Below are 25,310 nucleotides of genomic sequence, written 5' to 3' on the forward strand. Positions count from 1 at the left end.
ACTTAACGGATATATTTTGTAGTAATTGGAGATAAAATAACATTTTGAGTTACTTTGAAAGAACTTATTTATTACTGCAGTGAGGAACTGGAGCTAATCATCTTAAAGTACCGCTGGAGTACGACGGAGGTTTCATGGAGGAACTAAAACAAATGAATAATTTGTGCTCTTGATTTAATATTTGACGTGTTGCTCGTAGAAAGCAGCGCGATGAAGGAAACTCATTTACGAGTTTTTATGAAGTGGATTAAATCTGCAGCTTCATCAGTTTTTAGAGAGTGAAGCCGTTCGTTTTCCTGTAAAACACTTTTTAATGACCTCAAAGATAAAACAACGTGTTTAAGAAACAGGAAACAGAAAGACGCGATTCATTTTAGTTTGTTCCTCCATGACGCCGCCGTAGGACGCCGTCTTCATCACTAACATCACGGAGGAATTTACCGTTCTGTAGGAAATCACTGTGGGACCTGTAAAGTAAAGTGTGTAAACCTTTATTCTCAGTCACAGTGCTCAAAATATTAACAATAAATAACTTAAGTGGACGTATTTCAACCTCAGAATCAGAATTTAGGGCGACAGGAAGTCGATCGTCACCGCTTCCTGCGGCTGATTGGACGTCGTCGCTGCGCGTTAGGAAGACGGATCGACGGGCCGACGGCTCAGTGGCTCTTTGGTTTGGGGAGGCGGGACAAGCCGGAGGTGAAGGCCGCCATTTTGCCTTTGACCTCGTTGCTCCCGGACGCCGGTCTGGAGATCTGAGACGTGAAGAGGTGGAGTTTGGAGGGCTGGGGGGGCTGCAGGGATCTGTTGGAGGCTCTCCTCCTCTCCTTCCTCTCTCCTTCTTCCTCTTTCCTCGGTCCCTTTCCTCCCTCGGTCACGTGGCGTGCGGGGATCTGGGGTCGGGAGGGGGCGGAGCAGGGGTCAGCTGGAGGCGGAGCTTGCAGCGTCACTGGTTCCTGGTCGTCCTGGCTGGAGGGGTGAAATATCTGTGACTGAAAGAAGAGAAAAGGAGGAATGTTACCCAGAGATCAGCTGACACACAAGAATCTGAGTTCATGAAGTCAGATCAGGAGGATTCAGACATCAGGAGGTCACCAAACCAGCATCTGGTCCTAAATGTCCTCACTGTCGTCCTGCAGAAGACGTTTAAACACAAAAAAGTTCGTGTTTCACTGCTGACACAAACGATGTCTCTGATTCTCATGTTGATCGTTTCTGAGCTGCAGAACGTCAACGACACACAAACCCTGATGACTGAGCGGCAACGCTTGAATATAACAAACCTCTGTTCTCCTAGCTGGAGGAAAAATGAGTTATTCTTTCAGATGAACGGTCATCTTTAGACTTTGATCTGTGTGTGTGTGTGTGTGTGTGTGTGTGTGTGTGTGTGTGTGTGTGTGTGTGTGTGTGTGTGTGACAGAAACAGTCCTCATGATGAAGAAGTTCTACTGAGATGCTGATTCAGCGATAACTGTGCATGAGATGTGTGATAGTTTCACTTTGATCTTCAATGTGTCAGTGACACAAGAAAGTCAGACGGGTTCAAGAAACGAGAGCAAACTATGACATCATGAATCTTTAGCCATGACATCAGACTCGCTCCCACGTGAACCTCCAGCAGCTCGTTACAGAATCTGGACCGGACGAAGTCCTGACTTCCTGAAAGCGTCTTCACTCTTCACGGACTTCAACTTCCAAGAAGAATGTTGTAGAACGTCCTCACTTTATAAAAACGTCCTTAATGAACACAATCTTTAGTCTCTTCCCCAGAACGCCCCCCCCCTCATCAGAGCGCCCCCCCTCATCAGAACGCCCCCCCCCTCATCAGAGCGCCCCCCCCTCATCAGAGCGCCCCCCCTCATCAGAGCGCCCCCCCTCATCAGAACGCCCCCCCTCATCAGAACGTCCCCCCTCATCAGAGGCCACCCCCCCTCATCAGAGCGCCCCCCCTCATCAGAACGTCCCCCCTCATCAGAGCGCCCCCCCTCATCAGAGCGCCCACACGTCCTCACAGAGATAGAGGACCATCGCAGTGTGACTGACACACTGTAATCCTGCAGCCGGCTCTCGTCTCCACTCTGATGATCCCGTTTAGCAGCAGAATCAGAGGAACAGTGGAATCCATCACGTGCTGCAATCTCAGCGTATTGATCCCGGAGAACCTGTGTGAAGTCAGACCTGATTCCCGCTCTGGGTCTTCATCGGTCTCGCTGCTGCACCACCTGCAGAAATCCACTCGTTTCACAGTCCTCGCTCGTTCCTCTCTCCGTCATTCACTCCTGAATATCACAACGTGATGATGCTTTCATGATACCCGAGGAAAACCAGCCCCACTGATGGATCTCACAGTTTATTATTGATTATATGAAACTTTCTTTACTGCACAGGAACTCCTGGAGGAGGTGAACCGACCCAGTTACACGTGTAGGCAAACAAAAAGAAGCATAAATAAAGTAAAACATCAGGATTTAGAAAGCTGGTCTGGTCTGCTGATGTTCTACACATGTAGAAACATGCACTGCTGGTCTGAGTCTCAACATGACTGGAAACATCCAGCAGGAGGCGACTCCGAGTTTAACTTCTGGAGAACAAACGGCTTATTCTGTGGTGAACAGCGACGCCTGGAGGCGACCGGCAGTACTGCAGCCCGAGAGTCCAACATTCATAGATGAGGCATCAGTGAGAGGAAGAGGAGGAAGAGGAGTGTCCTCGACTACACACAGGCGTTCTCGAGGAGGATTCACCGTGTGTGTGTGTGTGTGTGTGTGTGTGTGTGTGTGGGGGGGGGGGGGGGGATCGTCAGATTAATCAGATCTATTGACTCAATAGTTTTAGATTAGTTTGGTTTATATTTGAATTATGAAGTAGAGGACAAGAAATATATATATATTATGTATTATTATGTATTATATATATATATATATATATATATATATATATATATATATATATATAAGTAGAATGGTACAAGACCACGGGGTGAGCGGAGAGATGGAGAAGGAAGAAGAGGAGGAGGAAGAGGAGGAGATGGAGGAAGAAGATATAAAAGGTGGTACCGTACCGCGCTGTGTCACTGAAGTAAAGCACTAAGTTTTCCACTCCTGGACGAGAGCAGAGAGGAAGAGGAGGAGACAAGGAGACACAGAGGAAGGTTAGAGGAGACGACAAACATCAACAGGACTTGTGTCCTCAGCGTGAGACGGACAGAGTGGACGTGATGAGGAGGAAAGAAAAAGGAAGCAAGGTAGGAAGCATGCACACGGACGAGGAGAAGTGAACGTATGTTCCTGATTAAGGACACACGTAGAATAAGGAGGAAGGAGGAAGGAGGAGTGAAGGGAGCAGAATAAACGTTGTTCTTAGAAACATCTCTGATCTGGTCCTTTAATGTGAAAGTTATTGAATGAATATTATTGTTAGAATCTTCAGACCATGAAGAGATTAAACACGTTCAAATCAATCTGATGGAAGAAATAAAGGATTTCACTCCGTCTTCCTCTGGAACCTGATTCATACTTCAACTACAGATACATTGTTGTTGTTGTTATTATTATAAACAATGAGGAGGAGGAGGAGGAGGATGAAGAGCGGGGGGTGTGACTCACTCTTTCTAGCGAGGTGGGGGGGGATGCTGGGCTTCGGCCTCAACCTGTAAGGACTGGAGCGCTGATACTGCCAGGGAGGAGAGAGGAAAGGAAGAGGAGGGAGGGTCTGAGGAGAGGAGACAGAGAGGAGGAGACAAGGAGACAGGGAGGAGGAGACAGAGAGGAGGAGACAAGGAGACAGAGAGGAGGAGACAAGGAGACAGGGAGGAGGAGACAGAGAGGAGGAGACAAGGAGACAGAGAGACACAGAGAGGAGGAGACAAGGAGACAGAGAGGAGGAGACACAGAGGAGGAGACAAGGAGACAGAGAGACACAGAGGAGGAGACAAGGAGACAGAGAGGATGAGACAGAGACAAGGAGACAGAGAGAGACAGGGAGAGACAGTGAGGAGGAGACAAGGAGACAGAGAGGAGGAGACAAGGAGACAGAGAGGAGGAGACAGAGAGAGACAGGGAGAGACAGTGAGGAGGAGACAAGGAGACAGAGGAGGAGACACTGACTCATAACGTCAATAGAAATCTTCAGGAGACTCTGGATTCTGACTTTTGTCGTCTTTAGTTCACAGCAACTCTACACAACTACATTACCCAGAAACCCTTTCAGGTGACCGGAGTAAAGCGGACGCTCTGAGACGTCTCACACTAACGTCATGAATCCATCGATGAGCTTCAGACAGAAGATCAATAAACATAAAACAAGGAGGAAGATTCATATCTTCTAGTGATGTTTGATGATAAAGAGCAAATAATAACCAATATAATCAGTGTGTGTGTGTGTGTGTGTCTCTGTGTGTGTGTGTGTGTGTGTGTGTCTCTGTGTGTGTGTGTGTGTGTGTGTGTGTGTGCTCACAGTGCTCTCTCTCTCCGTCTCACTCGTCTGCGTCTGTCCGTCCGTCTTGTCCGCCGTCATCGTCTCCTGGCAACGACACCTGGTGGTCGCCGTGGGAACAGTCTGCACACAAGGAGACACAGATGTTTGTAAACAACAACAACAACAACAGCTGGACGATGACGATGAAGACGACGGAGATGAAGATGACACACACACCAGCTGCAGGGTGAGGTGTGCGATGGTTCGGTCTCGGCTTCTCAGCTCCTCTCTGAGCTGCTGCACCTCCTGCAGGAGATCCTGCACCTACACACACACACACACACATACACACACACAAGTCAGGGCTGTGGAAAGGGATTCTGGGAAATGTAGGATTGTATAACTAGAAGAAGAAGCAGGAGAGGCTGGTTACATGCCGGATCATTTAGAAGATTTCAAAGCAATAAAACAGGAGTTGAAGCTCGTGAACACGCCGTCGGGACCATCAGAGGAGCACCTGAACGTTCTCCCCTTTAACGCCGACGTGCTTTGTCGTCCTCGGCTGTTTAAATAAAGGTTGAGAAGATTCAAACCTGTGTGTTGGAGCTGTGGGAGGAGTCACTGGTCTCTGGACTCAGGGTGTCTGTGGTCAGAGTGTCCTCGTCCACGTCCTCCTCCTGGACAACACACAGCATCAACAGGGTAGCAGTAGTAGTAGTAGTAGTAGTAGTACACGGAACACATTTTGATACAATGTATGAAAACATTTGATTCCTCAGAACATTATAACCTTTTTAACCCATTTTAAACAGCGAACCTCCTCCTCCTCCGCCTCCTCCTCCTCCTCCTCCTCCTCCTCCTCCTGCTCCTCCTCCTCCTCCTCCTCCTCCTCCTCCTCCTCCTCCTCCTCTCTCCTCTCCCCTCTCCTCCTCTCTCCTCTCCTCCTCCTCCTCCACCTCTCACCTGAAGCAGTAACCTCTGCAGGTACTCCAGCTGTGATCTGACTGCAGAACAGTCTTCAGCCAGCTCCTCCACATCCAGACCCAGACCAGGAGCACCAGGAGACCTGGGGAGGTGAAGGAACAGAGACAGCATGAGTCCGGTGCTGCGTTCAGGGACCGGCAGGAACAACAGTGCTCGTCTCAACGGCCTAAGTACTAGTGTCACATAACCCAAATCTAACAATGTTGTCTGGCCACACAGTACTGATTCCAGACGGAGGGAATAAAGAACAAAGACGATGGTTCCAGGTGGTTATCACACGTGATCATGTGCTGTAGATGCAGAGTGACACTGAGGGAGTTGTGTTTGTTGTGAAGTCACCTCGGAGGACAGAGGTCCAGGATGAGCTCGCTGTCCACGGTCACGTCCGTCCTCTTATTCCCAGAATCCTCCGTCAGCTTGTAGCTCTGGAAGTCACTGAACATGATGCATGATGGGTAAGTTTCTACCATAAATACCTACGTGTCATCTCATTAAAGAATTAAGCTCAGATGACAGGATTTCATTCTTTTTGTTAATTACTATTAACAATTTGATTAAAGTTTGTTGTGTTATATGTTATAATACTGAATATTGTGTCAAACACTCCACCAACAGTAATAACACTCTGGATAACTTGTCATCAGTACTTATGACCATGTGACATTTCAGTTTTTCTTTTTTAATAAATTTGCACAAATTTCTACATTTGTGATTTTTTCTTTCAAGATAGGGTGCTGAGTGTACATTAATGAGAAATAAAATGAACTTTTTTGATTTTAGCAAATGGCTGCAATGAAACAAAGAGTGACAATTTTAAAGGGGTCTGAATACTTTCCGTACCCACTGTAGATGAAGCCAAAAGAGGCCGTTCACAAGCTTCTGCACCGCAATTAATATTCTTTAGAGATAGTTTTAGAAAGTCACTGAATTATTAAGACTGTAAATATGCAGCAAAGATATTCTGTGGTGGGCTGTAATAATAAAAAAAGCTATTTTATGTTAATATTTAGCACCAGAATATCCCACAAAACACAAAAAGTAAAATATATTGATCTCAGTGACTCCTGTGACCTATGACCTTCCATCTCACTCTCTTTCAGATACGACTGCACACAGTCATGCTCAAATGAAGAGCAAGAAACCTTTGGTGGGATGCATTCATGAGCTTTCCCCTAAAAACCAAAAACCAGGACAAACCTTTCAACTTTGAGCTGACCTGAGCACAGTCAACATTTACATCTACTGACAGTAAGAAGCCCGTTGATCTACGCTGACTCTTTGACCTTTCTGCTGGCCACAATACGTTTAGACGTTGGCAGCAACAACTGTATAATTGGGAGGCAAGTCAAATATGTTTGAGCAGGTTTTTCTCTTAAGCTGTACCTTCCCTCACCTTTCACTGTCAGTGTGGACGTCCTGTGTTCCCCAGCAGAGCTGTCTCATCCTCCACTGAGCCATGTGGGCTATCCCGTCTCCATCTGCAGGGTTCAGACCACAAGCATGATGAGACAGGGTCATCATTATTATCTCAATATCATTATTATCTCAACTGAACCGTTAGCTAACCTAAACCACACTTTATTAGCTCCTAAAGTGAACCGTTAGCTAACCTAAACCACACTTTATTAGCTCCTAAAGTGAACCGTTAGCTAACCTAAACCACACTTTATTAGCTCCTAAAGTGAACCGTTAGCTAACCTAAACCACACTTTATTAGCTCCTAAACTGACCTGTTAGCTTAAATGAAACTAAAGTTGTTTTAACGGATAAAGCTAAACTGAACTGCTAGCTAAACGAGGCTATCTTAACTGCTAACCTGAACTGTAAGTAACTTGAAGAAGGCTATTTCAGCTACTAAACAGAATGGTTAGCTAACATGAACCAAACAGTTTTAGATCCTCCACTCAGTGACCAGATGTCCCCGTTTGTCTGGAATTGTCCTGGTTTCTAGCGCGTTGTCCCAAGTCTGGACTATCTGTCAAACACTAAAATATAAAGAAATAGTCTAATAATAATATGATGTTTGTTATCAGTGCTTACATGGACATTCATCATGTTCTGTCCCACTCATTATTACTTTAGATGATAAACTATAATTAATATAATTACTGTAATTTGACCGTATGCTAGTTTCTGACGTCTTTACACATACAGACGTACCGCTGTGCAGAGAGGCGTCTTCTGGGAGGTCTTCATCCAGCATGAGGTCATCATCATCCAGATCACACGAGTCCAGGTTGTTCAGGACGTCCTGAAAGACACAGAAACACACGTGGTCGGTATGCTGCATCATATTTATAAATGTGCTTCAATCAGCTTCACACAAATACAGATTTATACGCTCACAGGAGCATCAAATGGACCAGAATGTTCTGCAGCTCTTTTACGTCACAAAATAGAAAAATCCCTGAAGAAACTCACAAAAAGGACAAAAATCAAAACCAATTTATTCCCTTCTTTTAGAAAGTAGCAGCTGCAGCACGAAGGACGACGTGAGCTCCAACGAGACGCTGATGAAAGAGTAGAAGACCTTCTGCTGATCAATAACAGTCTCTGGTACGATGAAGGAACGAGGGCTCAAGAGCCTGAAAACCCCAAAACTACCATTTAAGCATCATTACTGGGCCACGTTCTCTATATTATAAACACCAGAGAACCAAATAATATTTATAGGACATATTGCTGATTCTTCATCAGGATATTACAGGTGAAGTAATATATCAGCTAGAAATCATAATTAAAGGTATGAGCTGGTTGAAACGTCACTTTTCCTGCAGGCTGGTTACGTTTTCGTCTTTGTTTTGAATGAAGCCTTCAATGCTCGATGTGACGGTTAATCTGTGCTTTTAAACATCCGTTTCAGGAAGCAGCAATCTGTATAAAACATTATTTATGCCTTGTATTATGCTTTGTCATTGTTAGCCATGCAACAATTAATTCTACTAACATGTATTGTGTGTGTATCCAAAACCTGCTGTACACTCAGTGACCACTTTATTAGGCACACCTGTGAAATCTAAAAGCTCGGCCAATAATTCTTCTTTTAGGAGATGACTGACGTGTTGTTGAAGGGATAGTTCTGGTCTTCTGAAGTGTGGTTAGATGAGGTTCTTATCTATAGTCGGTGTATTATTACCTACAGATGTCGGCTTAAAGAAGCAAACTGGAGATTCCCACACATGTGAAAGTCAGATACTAAAACAATGAGTTCTTTCCAAGATTACGTTTGTGACAAAATGACAAAATGTGATTCACAAGGAGGCTCATGGGTATTGGAGTTCACTGGTCAGCTGGTCATTCACAATTATGCAGCGCTATAAGCAGATTATAACAACTATTATTACCAGTTTGATCCCATTGATCCTCATTCATTCATTATGTTGAGTGTAAACGCTCTGAAGTCTTCAGCTGTAGTTCAGAGATGAGACACCAGAGGGAGCCAGAGGACTCCGCTCAGACCTCAACGGTCCTGATCCTCAGACCTGGTCTCAGTGTTCATGTTAAATAATCTACAGCTGTGAATCCGTTTCATTTCAGGTTTGCTTCAATGTTTTCATGTCTGTTCAGACACTGAAGGATTCTGCACAGGTTGGAGCTTTTACAGCATTTCTGCTGCAAAGAGATAAATTTAAGGTTTTTAGAGAAACGGTTTCTACCTCAACTCTGAACGTTACACTGGAACCAACTGTGACTTAATTAAAGTGACGCTTTTTGTAGTATTTTCTTACCTTTTAAAACTAAATTAATACACAATATATCTCATGATTTATGACACATTACTGTTGAGCCTGCAGCATAATAAAGGTGGTTCTTCATATTACTTAACAAACCAAAATATTTTGGATCAGAACTGGACTCGATATGCAGAACCGTAACCGACAACAACTGAGCAAGTCGATCAAGACCTGGAGGAGGATTCAGACTTCTGGGTGCTTTCGTGTTAAATGAGACGTTTGTGGAACAGAAGGAGGTTTGAGACCTCGAGTCCAGACTAGTTTTTAAAAAATGTGCGACGCGTGCCAACGGTTTGTGTTTCTGCCTGTTTTTAATGCTCACTGTGTTCTCTTCTGGGTCGCTTCACTGGAACCACAACCAGCTCTGTCCAATGAGAGCGAGACCAGACGACCCGATTGGGAGGACAAAGACCTCCAGCAGGATGTAGACGGTGCTGCTGGAAGACTAAACCCTCACTTTGTTCTTTTTATCTCCTTTCACTAAACACACACACATTCTTGTTTTCCCCCTTTGCTGGGCCCGAACTTTTTTCACCCAAATGTGGGGTCCACCCTTTCCAGTGGCCCTACACCTCCGTAAAAAAAAAATCAGGTAAGATAACACACACACACACACACACACACACACACACACACACACACACACACACACACACACACACACACACACACACACACACACACACACACACACACACACACACACACACACACACACACACACACACGCCTTACGATGCTGTTGAGGTCCGAGTCGAAGCTCCCGATGTGATGGGTGGTGTTGTTGTTGCTGTTGGTGGTGTTGATGGTGTTGATGGAGGCGGTGGTGGTGGTGGCGCCCCCCAGTGGCTCCAGGCCCTCCTCGTCCCACATGTAGGTTCCCCCGGACCCGCAGCTGTCTGAGGGGGACAAGTCCAGCGACGAGCCGCCCTGCAGAGGACACGGAGGACACAGAGGTCACAGAGGTCACAGAGGTCACGGAGGACACAGAGGTCACAGAGGACACAGAGGTCACAGAGGACACGGAAGCTGAAGGAAGAGACGCGCAGCTCCTCTTTACAGTATTTACCGTTAAATCTGGTTGTTTGTGTTTGGAAATATTTCCTTCATGTTGACATGATGTATTCTGTGCATTACAGTGAAGTGTTCCTCATGTATTACATCATGTAATCTAGGACAGTCACAGAAGTCTTTATTGATCTGGTGGTTACCTGCTCGTGGTAGTCCGGCTGGCTGGACCTCCTCCGATGGGGGACCGGGTTCAGCTGGTGCTCCCCTCGCTCGCCTGCAGAGAGAAACGCCATCAGTTTGACAGAAATGCTTCTCAGGACTTCCTCGTTCATCCAGTAAAATATAAAACTCACCGCTCAGCGTCATCCCGGACCAGTCCACGCCCTCGTCGAGGAAACAGAGTCCCGCTGCCTTGGCGACGCCGCCGACAGCCGCCTCGTCTTCGTCAAACCTGGCGCACGATTGGTCGAGCCCCGAGTCGTCTTCCTCGTTTTTAGAGGAGAGGAGCAATATGGCCACGCCTCCGTTTCCTGCGTACACAAAGCGAGACGCTGCTGATTTACACTTATTACGGAAATAATAACGTTCGGGACACATTTTAAAAAGTAGAAGAGAACTGTTGTGTTCATGTGTTGTCTTTTCTTACCGAGGTTGTCAAAGTCGTCCATGTACTCCTGACTGGTGTCGTTTCTGTCCAGAGACGAGCTGGAGGACAGGGACATGTCCTCCAGCGTCTCCCCCACAATGGACACCTCTCCCTGGGATACCAGCCCCTCCCTCTCTGGAGCCTCCGGGGAACTCTCTGGAGAAGGAGACAAAAGATGAAGTAGAACATATGAGACATAAAATAAAGAGATGAAACATTTGAGATTAAGACGGAAAATGGGAATGTGGTGATGAGATGAAACACTGAATAAAATGAGATTTTAGATGTTTAGAAGTTTAGACGACAGATGACAGAAAATACGAGGCATGAGTTGAGAAATTTGTCTTCATATATCAGCGACAGAAAAATGGAATAAAACATTTCATGAGACGACGAATGTGACGAGGATTGAGGTCTAAAATACGGCATGAATGAGAGTTAGTGAAGCGTGATGAGGAAAACAGATAAACGCACGAAAGATTTGATATTTGAGTTAAAAATGAGATGAGATATAAAATGATGAGTGATTTCAGTTAAGAAATGTATATATATTCGTATATATTAAATATCTAATGTGGAGATGAGATTTGATGAGAATTAAGAGATAAAGTAAGACTTTGAAGGTGCGATTTGATGAGAAATTAGTTAAAATTAGGAATGAAAATGTGATGAAATACATGAGATGAGTTGATGAGGTTTAAGATGAGAAGTGATGAGAAAATGAGAATATTTGAACAGAAAGAAGCGTGTTTTAGTGTCTTGTAGTTTTCATACCTGGACTGGTCTCTGTGGTAGACGGCGTCTCCACTGAGCTCCTCCGTGCCGTCGGTCCTCGGTTCACTTCCTGTTCACCTCCGTGCTCATTGGCTGTCGTCACTCGGAGGGGGCGGGACTGCTTGATGAGCGACGGCCGTGACAGCTTATAGCTGATGCCGCTGGGCTTGGAGGCGGGGCCGAGGCCGGAGAGGAGGAGGGGCTTCTTTAAGGCAGCGGTGGGCAGGAGGGAAGGGATGCTGACCCCTGACCTCCCTTGAACTTTGACTCCTCCTCCTCCTCCTCTGGCTCCTCCCTCAGGAGTCTGGCTGGTACCAGCAGGGGGTTTCACCAACAAGCTGCCTTTTGGAGGAGTCTGAGCGGAGGAAGCTCCTCGCCCGGCGGCCCTGTTGACCGCGTAGGAGCGGGCGGAGGTTGGGTTGCGAGATATTGAGGAGGAAGCAGGGGTGAGGGTGGGGGAGGGCTGCCGTCGGACCTGCGTGAGGCTGCGTGACCGGACTCGGTCGCTCTCGGAGAGCTGGACGGACGCGGCCGCGGAGCCGAGGCTGTCGCTGGAGTAACAGCGGCTGGCCGGCGGTTTCTTTTGGAGCGGGGAGCCGGATCGAGAGCCGGGACCAGAACCACCTGAACGAGCGGTGCCGTGGGGTTGTCTCAGAGAACCGTTGGTTCCTCCCTTGGGATTGGATCCAGAGAGACCGTTCGGGGTCTGCTTCGTGCCGTCGTTTAGCCCGAATGCGGTTTGGCTTGGTTTGGAACCGAGAGATCCGCCTTTAGAGACGGGAAGTGTTCTGGGGCCGGACTGCAGTGATGAGGACGACGTCACGGGAAGGTTCCCTGCGGAGGACGTGGTGGTCTTCTTGGCGTCCCGCTGCGACACCGACGGGGATCCCGGTTGCCGTTGGGGGTAAAACTGATGGATGTTGTTACCAGAGCGATTCCCGCCCTTTCCACGTCTCCACTCCTTCTCTCCGTCGGCTCCTCCGTCCTCCACCGTCTCGTTTTCTTTCCTCCACTTCATGGAGAACGCAGTCGGCACTCGGATGAATCCATTCTGCTTGACAGAAGTCGGGGCCGCGGTCGGGCCGCCGTTGACCCCCGCCGGGCCGGGGTGGTGGTAGAACCCGTTGGTGAGGCGGGTGCCGGCGCTCGCGGCGGCGATGACAGCCGTGACCGTCTGAGCGCCGTTGGAAGGTGCGGTGGATTTGGGCCTCGAGCCAAACTTGGGCAGCCTAGAAACCATGGTGGGCATGGTGGGAGGATCCACAAGAGGAGGGGCTGACATCAGGCCCCGCCCACTTCACCATGGATACACTGCGCAGGAGGAGCTGGAGACGGAGGAGACAACAGAAACAGATATAAGAACCTTCTTTGAAGGCATCAGAGGAGCATACGAGGGATGAGACGGTAACACACAGATCTTCACACAAATAGACAGGATTGTCTCAGTTGACACAACAATACATATCTTGATATATGAAAACATATTTAAAGATGTCGTGACACACAATCTAAAATGATAACATAATAACTCAAATAGATAAGAATTCTGATTATGGGAATAAAGCAGTGTAATTAAATAGAACGACTGTCTTGTGCATGTAAACACAGAAACATTTATTCATTTCTTTCCTGCAGAACTTGCACTCAAGTGTTAAATAAGAGAGTTCTCTGCATGTAGCTTCATGTTTAATCTGGATGTTTGAGATTTTTATTCTGCTGCAGAATCCCGAGATGAACATGGTTGTTGAAAGATTAGTTTCACGCCAACAAAAAGCCTTTTTGTAGAAAGCAATTTACAGTCCTGAGTCAGAGGAAAAAAACCAGAGAGAAGCAGCTCTGACTCAAACTGTCAGCGTGATTAACGGCTGAGACACGTGGCAACTCCACACTGCAGGGTGTGTGTGTGTGTGTGTGTGTGTGTGTGTGTGTGTGTGTGTGTGTGTGTGTGTGTGTGTGTGTGTGTGTGTGTGTGTGTGTGTGTGTGTGTGTGTGTGTGTGTGTGTGTGACGATGCGGTTAGTGGTAACACATTAACACACCACACCCTTAAAAAAAACAATCATCCGTCCCTGCACCGCCAACAAAAAACACCCATCACAGCCCTACTGCACAGACACACACACACACACACACAAACACACACACACACACACACACACACACAAACACACACACACACACACACACACACACACACACACACACACACACACACACACACACACACACCAAAAGTGAAGAGAATGTGTGTGTGTGTGTGTGTATACATTCAGATATATGAATTGAAAGAATATAACACAAGTGAAGCTGTATATATGCTCAATGAGAAACGTGTTGTTTGTTCTCCCCAAACCTGAATCATTAAAGAGTCTGCGTGCTCTACTTAAATGCTAAATGCTAACGCCAGCACGCTAACACACTCACAATAACAACAAACATGCTGACGTTTAGCAGGTTTACCAAGTTCACCATCTTAGTTTAGCGCGTTAGCATGCTAACCGACACACAAAGCAGAGTCAGGCTCATATAACGAATTCAACTTTAAGGGAAACTAAGGAAACATTTAAGGTGCTAATTCGATGCTCGGAGCATTTTATTGCCTCCGCTCGGCTCTCAACATGGTGACGGCTGAGCCAGCAGCTAGCCGCTAACGCGGCTAACAGTGCAAACAACAACAGTGCTGTGTAGTGACAACTTATTAATGATCTGAATGTCATTTAATCTAAAAAAACAATCAACCCCTTATTCAACTTTTGGATTCCTGTGTTTATCATGAGACCAGATGATGATGATGATAATAATAATAATAATAATGATCTCGCCCTGCAGTCTGATGTTGAAAGCCTCCTCAGTCATTTGTCCGCCCCAGGCCACCGTATCTCCAGACTGAACTGAACTGAGCATCACAAGCTCTCCTAAATTTAAACCTGCTGACGTGTTCGTATGAAGGAGGACAGAGACGTATGAACTTGTGATTTCAGTGATCAGCTGCACGTCCTGAAGGGCTTCAAAGATTAAAAAGCTGAACAGAAACATACCGACATGAAGAATATTCACTGTTACATAACCCACTGAGCCAGCGGCAGGAAGTCCCAGCCATACGTTACCGTATCGTCTCATCAGATAAACTACTGAAGCGTTTCCTGTAAGAGGTGGTGCATTATGCTGAGTCATCACCTCCACACTGCTGTGTCACCGCACACAGCGAGAAGCATCACGAGCCCACAAAGACCTGCAGCGACCAGGGTCTGCTGTCTGCAGCGGGAGACGAAGTCAGACCTCGTCTTCAGAGGAATCATCCGCCGTTGGTTCTAAAGCTCTGTGAGTGTTTAGTCCACATCAGCTCCACACAGACACAGAAACAAGCTGAGCTAACGTTAGCATCAGACGTCTGGATAAAAAGATTATAACTGGATAGAAAGTGAGTTCATGAACCACAACGCAGAATATAAATACATAACTCTACAACATAACGTAGGTCGAGTCATATTCAGACATAACGTGGAGAAGTTCAACCTTCAACAGACAGATAGCTGCAGTCTCTAGAAACAGAAAGTCATGATGACAAAGGCCAGGCGGCCATGTTTTCCTGCACTGTGTGTGTGTGTGTGTGTGTGTGTGTCCAGCTGTGACACCAAGGACACACAGGAGCGATGAAGAGTGATGACCGAGGTCACGACTGAATGATGAAGAGATCCTCCCTCGTCTGTCTCTCTTCAAGTAATATCTGAGCAACGATCCGCTCTCTCTGTGTCCAGGAGACAAAGACTAAAGGACCAAAGAAAGCCAATAACTTTATGACTGATTATAATCTATGAAGCACATCACGTGACACAAATCAATCAATCATCTACAGCATGAATGTTAAGTATCATCTTTGACCTGCTAATTAGCATTAAACACAGAGTCTGAGGCCTGATGAATGCTTTAGTTCTGTCCTGAGGGGAGCATGAATGTGTGAAGTTTTTGGGTGATTAAATGAACAGCTTCTACACTTAGGTCTAAACTAAATCCTTCTATGTAGTCCCTAGGGTTCATCCTCTGGGGAGAAGGAACCAAAACAGCCAAGAAACAGCTGTTCCTTTCTCATTTTTGTGTTACGTAACTTCCTTAAAGGAGCAAACGGCCTCAGACTGAAACCTGAACCACAGTCGGGCTCAAGGTTCAGCTTCACTGACGTTATACAACAGGATTAAAGTGCAGTCGTTATGAACATGAGCTGCCCTGGAGGTCAACCAGATATAGTTAACAGATATTAACAATGAAATCAATAGTTTGGACCAAGAAGCCGGTAACAAAATAAAGTTCTAAAGGCTCCAGACTTTAATATATTACATCAACATTTAAAGAATGCTGCTGCTCATCTCATGCTCAGGTTAACATTCGTTCAAATCAAAAACTAGTTTGACTTAATGATACATTTGGTTGATTACTTAAAAGGGATTTCTTTCAGATTTAACCCTCTGTGGTCTTGATTTTCAAAATAAAAGCCCCGCTCCGCTATGGAAACAGACCCATCATGAAGTAGAGAACTAGAACACGTCTTTAGTGCAGAACAACAAAGCTACGATGACATAAAGCATCAAACAGAAAGAAACACGCACGTTGAATTTCTTTGATCATTTATTTTACAAAAATATGAAAAATATGGAAAATATATATATATATATATATATATATATATATATATATATAAATATATATATATAAATATATAGATCCAACATTTCTCCAAAAGCCAACAAGTGTTACCAATGTTGGAAAAAAATGGAGTATTATAAATATTAAACTATTCACAGGTTTCCAGCCTCCTCTCTCCTCTTCTCTCCTCTCCTCTCCTCTTCTCTCCTCTCCTCTCCTCTCCTCTCCTCTCCTCTCCTCTCTCCTCTCCTCTCCTCACCTCTCCTCTCCTCTCCTCTCCTCTCCTCTCTCCTCTCTCCTCTTTCCCTGAAGTTCAGTCAAATCCTCCGGTAATGACGGTTATTAAAGCTTCTGGCTGTGACGGCGATCTAGTTTTGCCGATTGTTGAAGGAAAACATGCTTTTTCATCCCGCTGGTGCGTTTTAGGGTTCAGAATTAATGGAACCAGAACGCCTCTCTTTTGTTTCCTTCACTGATTCCTCCTTTATTCTGAACCCTGACCTCCTCCTCCTCCTCCTCCTCCTCTACTGTACATCCATTGAGTCTCACTGGGTTATCGATGTCCTCGCGCTCCATTTCTCTGCTCGCTGAGCTGAGAGGAATCGAGGGCCACCGGCCAGGAACACCAGAGAAGATCGGATCCACATTTACTTCATGTCTTCTTATATTTCATCTCCTCTAATAAGCAGAACAAGTAAAAGTAACTAAAACCAAAGAAATGTCAGCTGTGTGATTTACTAATAATCAGCTGAAAGCTTTGAAACGATCAATGGAGAAATATATACGTATATATACTGATATAATTATAATAATGTCATAAACTCTTCTATAATTTTACTAAAAGCTTTTATACAATATTTTTTTTAATCCATTATGATTTCATTTATTGAAACCTCCATCTTATCGAGTAATTTCTCTTCATAATTACGTCATAAAGACGTGAAAAAAACCTCCAGACCGACTATTCTTCTAAACGTAAATCAGCTTATTTTAATAATTGTGTTATATTTTGAAAGAACTGGCAGTTCAAATAAATAAAGATTCAAGATAATAATAAGAATAATAAGAATAAATAAAATAATATATAATAAGAATAAAATAATAAGAATAATTTTTAATAAGTACAAAAAATTACGAGATAAGAATGTTGGTCGAATCGTTATTCGCTCATTTTAAATTGTATTTATTCGCGGTTCACAGCTGCTGGAGTCTGGTCAAAGTATTCTCATATTATACATATTTGTCAGTGTTTCTGGCTCACAAAGACACATTATAATAATAACAATAATAGTAATGTTGAGTATCACTTAAGAGTAATTGTGATTGTTTGATAGTAAAGAGAAGAAGTTCACAGATGGACTGACCCCACTGAACACCATTCATCTTCACATGCTGAGGCTGAACACACACACACACACACACACACACACACACACACACACACACACACACACACACACACACACACACACACACACACACACACACACACACACACACACACACACACACACACACACACACACACACACACACACACACAGGTGTGTATGTGTAGAAAAGCAGCTTAGAATAAAAACAGCTAACAGGCTAACGCTGTGCAGCAGCAGGATCACCTTCCCTCATCGATCAATGATGAATGAATCAATAGAAACCTGATCGGCTGCCGCTCTGTCTCAATCACAGACACGACATCTGCTTCATCAGCTTCTGCTCCTCATTCAGGGAAAGTTTATATTTCCTCAAAAACATGTTATGTGACAATAACTTCAAAAACATGTTCCAGGCCTCAAACTCTGAAAAACAATTATGTTCTTTGTCAATTAATCTGCCAATATGTTCTGGATTAATAGATTCATTGTTCGACCTACTGAATGTCTAAAGTTTTGTTTTGTCCAACCAGGAGTCTGAAAACTAAATATATTCAGTTAACAGAATCTAAAATATATAAATCAACCTAAATCAGAAAATCTTCAATTTGGAGAAGATTGAACCAAACTACTTAGTTAGGTTGAGACAACACAACTACTTAGGTTGAGACAACACAACTATTTAGTTAGGTTGAGACAACACAACTACTTAGTTAGGTTGAGACAACACAACTACTTAGGTTGAGACAACACAACTACTTAGTTAGGTTGAGACAACACAACTACTTAGGTTGAGACAACACAACTACTTAGTTAGGTTGAGACAACACAACTACTTAGGTTGAGACAACACAACTACTTAGTTAGGTTGAGCTTTTGATTCTTTTTCATACTATAAGTAACTTTTAGTTGCAGTAATGTTTTATCACTACGTCTTATCAGACAGAGCGTGCTTTTAGAGCTTCATGTGTATGATTTATAGATTTATAGACGCCTCACTGTCTGTTGTGTCAGATATTATTCTCTTTATCAGATAAAGGGAAGTGTTTGCTGCCGTGGAGAGTTTAAAGGTCTGTTGTGACGTAACTGCACTTGTCGGTGGAGTCATCGATACGTTGAATGAAACCTCAGATCTGAGCTGCTGCTCTTCAGCAATGTGACCGTAATCTGAACCAGCAACCTCAAACAACCCCATAACAGCAAGGGATTATGGGTAGGAGGAGAGCCTCTGTGTGTGCTGTCATCTGAACCCTTTAGCTGTCATCCATCATCTCCTCATCATCACTCTTCCTCCTCCATCTTTCTCTGGGTCTCTCCATCCCGTGCTTGTCTCTCTAGAGCAGGGGTGGCCAACCAGTCAGAGACCAAGAGCCACATTTTTTACTGTGTTACCGCAAAGAGCCACATCATACACATGGGCACACATGAACATCACCCTATCCCTTCCTCACACACACACATACCTTTGCTCAGCCAGATTTATTGTAAAGGTCACACACCAACATGATAATGACAGAAATGGACTCCTAAGACAATAATGCTTCATGTCGAGTCTAATTCAATTCTTTACAAACACCAGTACGGTTTCCGTAAAAATCATTCAACTTATATGGCTTTACTTTACGTTGTTGATAAAGTTATTTCTGCACTTGACAATAACGAATTTACCTGCAGTATTTTCTTAGACCTTTCCAAAGCCTTCGATACAGTAAACCATAATATTTTATTGGAAAAGCTGCATAAATATGGATTCCATGACATTGCATACAAATGGTTAAAAGATTATGTCTCCAACAGAAGACAGTTTGTTTGTGTTAAAGGTTGTTATTCAAACAAAGCCAGTCTAATATGTGGGGTTCCACAGGGCTCCATTCTTGGACCATTATTATTCCTTATTTATATTAATGATTTGTCTAATGTGTCAAAAAGCCTTTTTCCGATAATGTTTGCAGATGACACAACCCTACTTCTTTCTCATTCAAATTTCAATTCACTGATTATGGAAGTTAATGCTGGTTTAACTGCCTATGCTACATGGTTCAAATTAAATAAACTATCTTTGAATATCAAAAAAACTAATTTTATTATTTTCAGTGGCAAAAAATCTTACTCTAAGGATTTATCTAAAATTAAAATTGAATCTGTTGAGATGCCTCAAGTGTCATCTACAAAATTCCTAGGAGTTATTATTGATGAGAGTTTAAGTTGGAGTAAACAGATTGACTGTGTTAGTAGAAAAATAAACAAATCTATTGGAATAATAAGTAGGGTTAGACATCTTGTCTCTGCAGACTGTCTACTTATTCTTTATTACAGTATCATTTATCCTTATCTTTCATATTGTAATATAGTTTGGGCAAGTACTTTCCCTACTTCTCTGCAAAAAATGATGGTCCTCCAGAAACGTTTTGTTAGGATCGCAACCCGATCACAGTCACACTCATCTTCTGCTCCTCTATTTCAGAAATTGCAGATTCTCAATATTTATAACATCAACACTTCCCAAACTTGTGTTTTCATTTATAAGATACTTTCTGGTGAAGGGAATATTCCTGATCATTTCAAGACTTACTACAAATTCAATTCACAGGTTCACTCATACTCAACTCGCCAATCTTCACATCTTCATCCTCCTAAATTACTGACTAGCAGAGGTCAATTTTCAATAAGGTTCAGGGGAACCAAATTATGGAATGACTTTTCCCACTTAACTAAAAAATGTCTCTCTGTAAAATGTTTCAAAAGGTGCCTAAAAGAACATCTAACTGCGGTCTTGTAACAGTCTTTTATGTATTATTGTTCATGTCTTTCTTGTTTTGTCTGCTACATTACATTTATAATTGTTTCACTCATAGGGACTTGTATTACTATTGCTTATGAGTTACTGCAGGTGTATAAACCAACATCACTGAACAAACACAGGACAATGCTCACTCTCACATCCACACACATGCTCGCACACACTTGACACAATTACATTATTTTTTATCTTATCTTTCATTCTTTCTTCCTTTCTTTCGTTGTAATGTAATGTCTTATTCATACTTTATGTTTGTAATTTTGAAAAATTTTAATATTATATAGGTGGAGGCTTCAAATAAGCCCAGTTGGCTTTCTGCCTCCTCCTGCACTGTGATATTCATTTATCTCTGTTATGTTTGTTTGTTTTGAAATTTTATTGTTTGAATTGTGCAAATAAATAAATAAATAAATAAAAAGACCACAGGCCAGTCATTTTCAACAATGAACATTGTGTGCACTGTCTCACACAGACAAACTCTCAGTTCAACCAAGTCCACAAACAAAAATATAATAATTTACAATAGTGTTTTTCTTTTACTATGCATGTTACTTAGTGGGACTTCTGGCATTCCTTGCCTTGAACAATCCTCTTCAAATCTGGCTTGTATTCCGTTGTTGCCACTCGAAGCAATTCTTTCACATGGGTGTCAGTCAGAACAGATCGATGCTTTGATTTCACGTGTTTCAGGGTAGAAAACACAGACTCGCAGACGTATGTTGACCCAAACATTGACAGTATCTTAAGCGCAGCCCGTTTGACATTGGGGTATTTTTTCATTGGCACACTTTTCCAGAACTCAATGGTCCCGTCCCTTAAAGCAGGTTTGAGTTGGTCCTCCTCACAAAGATCGATCATCTCCAACTCAGCCGCAGCCTCATCTGTGACTAGCGGGGCTTTCAAACAGTCCGTCTCGGCGTTAAATGGGTCGACGAGGAACGTAATCTGTGGCCGCACATGCTCGTTTGACGAAAATACCGTATTTAACTCAAGCGAAGCGAACACGCACATTAAAAAAACACAAATACAAACTTCGATATGAACGTAAGAGCCGCATGAAACCGGGCAAAGAGCCGCATGCGGCTCGGGAGCCGCGGGTTGGCCACCCCTGCTCTAGAGGACGAAGATGTCCTCTCCTCCTCCTCCTCCTCCTCTTTCCTCCCAGCCTTCATTTCCCCACTCCTTCTACCATGTTGGAACAACTGCATCACAATATGTTACATCTACTGCTACTCCCGTCTTTGATATCAACGTTAAAGACAGAGAGTTTTGAAAATCTTATAAATCTTTTTTAAAAACAATGATTAGAACAGAGTATTGGTATGAGTAGCTGCTGGTAGTACTAAAATACTACAGTCACCGTCTGTCCCTAAAGGGCCACCATAGTTCCCTAAACACTTAGAAAGGGGAGGGGCTTAGCTGAGGGTCATGTTGTTGCTCTCTGCTGTCAGACACGGTCCCTTTAAGAAAAAGAGTCACAGGAACTTTATCTGAAACCACTTTGACTTAAACCGGATCTCAAAGAATAAATAAACACCACGTTCAGCTAAGAACACATTTCAAGAAGCTACCGAGTTCATCATGAGGAAGAGGACGATGATGAAGAGATCAGAGAGGAAACTGTGCAGACAGTCAGAGACACAGAGATGCACAGATTCAACAAACGTTTCCTGCCACAAAAACCCCGGAGGTGACACTAGATCAACTACTGATGGATTCATGTGCGATTATGAAATATAATGATAATATATTATGTATAGAGAATGACTCTCAGAGGTTTAGCACGACTCCTAAGTATCAACATTAGGAAACTGTGGAAATAAATATATATTTCTGTCATTTTCCACGTGGTTCCAGTTCCTGCTCGTCTTTATCAGATGTGATTATAAACTTTAAGTGAATTTAATTAACTCAGAACGGATTAAAGCCGATAAAAGCTCCACGAATCTCATGCAACCATCTGCTGGTTTAGAGGAAGATATTCAACGTATAATATTACATATAAACAAAGTCATGAGTGAGAAGAAATAACTTATTTATTTGTTTGTATAAGTCAGAACGAGGGAGAAGGAAACACAGAGAGACAGGAGACAAGGAGTCAGAACGAGGGAGAAGGAAACACAGAGAGACAGGAGACAAGGAGTCAGTACGAGGGAGAAGGAAACACAGAGAGACAGGAGACAAGGAGTCAGTACGAGGGAGAAGGAAACACAGAGACAGGAGACAAGGAGTCAGTACGAGGGAGAAGGAAACACAGAGACAGGAGACAAGGAGTCAGTACGAGGGAGAAGGAGACAAGGAGTCAGTACGAGGGAGAAGGAAACACAGAGACAGGAGACAAGGAGTCAGTACGAGGGAGAAGGAGACAAGGAGTCAGTACGATGGAGAAGGAGACAGAGAGACAGGAGACAAGGAGTCAGTACGATGGAGAAGGAGACACAGAGAGTGAATCAGCAACGGTGAGGACACGGTGAGGACACGGTGAGGACACGGTGAGGACGGAGAGAAGACACAGTGAGGACGGAGTTGAGGACAAAGTTAAAGACACAGAGGACAAATTTCACGGTTTTGAGTTGCGATCAAAACAGCTGTTTGGGAGAATCAGAGTTTATTAAGAATTATAAAATGTCTTTGAAGTTTATTAAACATGGTCCAAACAGAGACTTCAGACCGAATGTTTCCCATGAGGTCTAGAACCAGTTCATAGAAACACACCGATCCATCGTGATGGAAATCATTCATATTCTCTAGATTAGATAAAGAAGAAACGTCTTTGTGTTCTTCACTCTTTAGATCAATGATTCACAGGTGAGATGTTCCAGAACAATATATGTTTGATGAGCTGAGCTCCACCGGTCCAGATCCAGCTGGACCGAGGCTCTTTCAGGGTTTCACTGTTCTCTCACGTCTTCTGCTGCATCCCGTCCTCAGTTTCAGTTCCTCCTAGTTCTCTAGTAAGGAACAGGTTTTTCATCTTCTGTTCTGCTGCTGTCAGGGAGAACCAAACAGAACCAACAGACCTGAAGAGTGGAAAACCAAACAACTAGAGAACCAGCAGAACCAACAACTAGAGAACCAACAACTATGGAACCGGCAACACAAGGTCACCAAGAGGCCAGAGAACAAAAGATCTACAAGACAAGACTAAAGGTCTAAAAAGGCAGAACCAGCAGAACCAAGGGACAACAAAAGGTCACTAGTTATTGTTCTCTAGCTGCAGAGCAAAACAACTCAAGAGCCCGTGGAGCTTAAGATCTCGAGGACAGAACCAAACCAGACAACAGAACCAAACAACAGAACAACAGAACCAAACCAGACCAGAGAACCAGAGAACTCAAACAATATTACGAGCCAAAGAATTAAAGAGCAGAACGAATGGAACCAAATGGATCTAAAGTTTGGAACCCAGATAAAACCAGAGAATCTTTCATGGCGCTCCGGAGAGAGACCGGGACAAGAGAGACCTGGTGAGGAACCCCCTCTGGACTTTAGAGAGAACCCGGTGGAACTGAAGAATGTAAATAATGTGGTTGAACCTCAGAGACGTTCTTCACTCAAACACATTTCTGTCTCTTTGACTTCTTGGTTTTTGTTCCAGCTTCTCAAAAATCAACTGAACTATTTTTATTGTTTTCAGTTTTCATTGTAAAATCTAAATGTTATATTTATCTAAATACTAACATCTTTAAATGTCTTGTTTTGTCTCAACGAACAGTCTCAGACAAGAAAGTAATCATCTGCAGCCCGAACAAATAAAACACTGATAGAACAACTCTGCCCTCATGAATATTCATGTGGAGATTAAAAGGTTAAAATAAACAGCAACACATCAATAAAGTGTTGTCATGCATACACACCTATAAAGACAATACAATGACTGTCTGTCATGTAAACAAAGCATTATGGGATATCCACACACTGTTTTGTGTTTTCTTTTTAAAGTATTCAGGGTTGTAACTAACTTTATCACTTTTATTATTGGTTATTTTATGAATTAATTGATTAATTGTTCCATAAAACACGTTACGATGTCTCACAGCATCTTAAATGTCTCGTTTCATCAAACAACAATGAAACATTTTCACTTTTCTTCACATAAAACAAAGAAACTGGAATCTATGGATGTTTGTTGACTTTAAAGATTCATTTTCTTTCCATGAATCAAAGAGTTCATTTCTGTTATTCTTAAACAGACATTTCTTAAGGATAACGTTTTAAGTTTGTTTCATCATGACATCATAAGCTTATGTTGAATCAATGACCAACATGTGACGTCACGGTGACACGTTATGGTGTATAAACTATGCGCTGCATCAGTTCTCATGGCGTCAGAAGCCCGTCAAGAAAACACTCACTTCTCCTCCACACGCGCTGAACCGGCCGTAGTCTCCGGTCCACCGGCGTGTGAGCGGACTAGACCGCGTCTCGTGTCGCATGCGAGTGTTCGTCCGTGTTAGTGGACGTGGACGTGTCACCGGAACAGTTTAAAGGAGGGTTTCCGCTCGGGGAGACTGACACTCACCTGCCGGATAGACGGAGCATCAGACGGCGGAAGATGCGGAAATGTGCGAAGTCGCGCCGGTTGAATGAACCCAGCGGGGCGTCGGTGAGGACGTGGCGGGGTTCGATCCCGCCGGACACCTTGTTGAGGAGCGAGAGAAGAGAACCGTCCAGATACAAACACGAAACCCTGAGAACATCCAGCGGAACGGAGCGTTTCTCTGCGGGGGGTCCGCTGCTGCTCTCCGGCCTGTCACAGCGGTGCCGAACACTACGGGGTCTCCGGCGTATACGTGTCACCTGCACGGGTTCACGAGCTGCTTAGCAGGTGAATCGAGACCGATATGAAAGCCGTTGTTATTTGTTTACCGGAGATCCGTCCGTGCAGAGGACGAGCTGCTGCTGCACGAGCTGCTGAATCATCCGCACACACAC

General features: G+C 43.9%; 1 protein-coding gene across 1 annotated transcript; it reads right to left on the minus strand.

Annotated features, from left to right (window-relative positions):
- LOC306712990 (uncharacterized protein) lies at positions 1 to 25,293 on the minus strand. Its single transcript, XM_079182491.1, has 14 exons — positions 24,898 to 25,293; positions 11,566 to 12,890; positions 10,792 to 10,947; positions 10,499 to 10,675; positions 10,346 to 10,419; positions 9,870 to 10,064; positions 7,561 to 7,651; positions 6,794 to 6,878; positions 5,740 to 5,835; positions 5,380 to 5,482; positions 5,010 to 5,093; positions 4,654 to 4,740; positions 4,456 to 4,557; positions 1 to 992 (listed from the first exon to the last, which is right to left on the minus strand). Exons 2-14 carry the CDS (start codon positions 12,845 to 12,847, stop codon positions 660 to 662), a joined length of 2,865 nt encoding a protein of 954 aa, XP_079038617.1. The 5' UTR covers positions 12,848 to 12,890; positions 24,898 to 25,293; the 3' UTR covers positions 1 to 659.
- Positions 25,294 to 25,310: the final 17 nt, after the last annotated feature.

The sequence above is a fragment of the Pholis gunnellus genome, assembly GCF_910591455.1.
Source record: "Pholis gunnellus genome assembly, chromosome: 21".
In the NCBI taxonomy this organism is placed as follows: domain Eukaryota; kingdom Metazoa; phylum Chordata; class Actinopteri; order Perciformes; family Pholidae; genus Pholis; species Pholis gunnellus.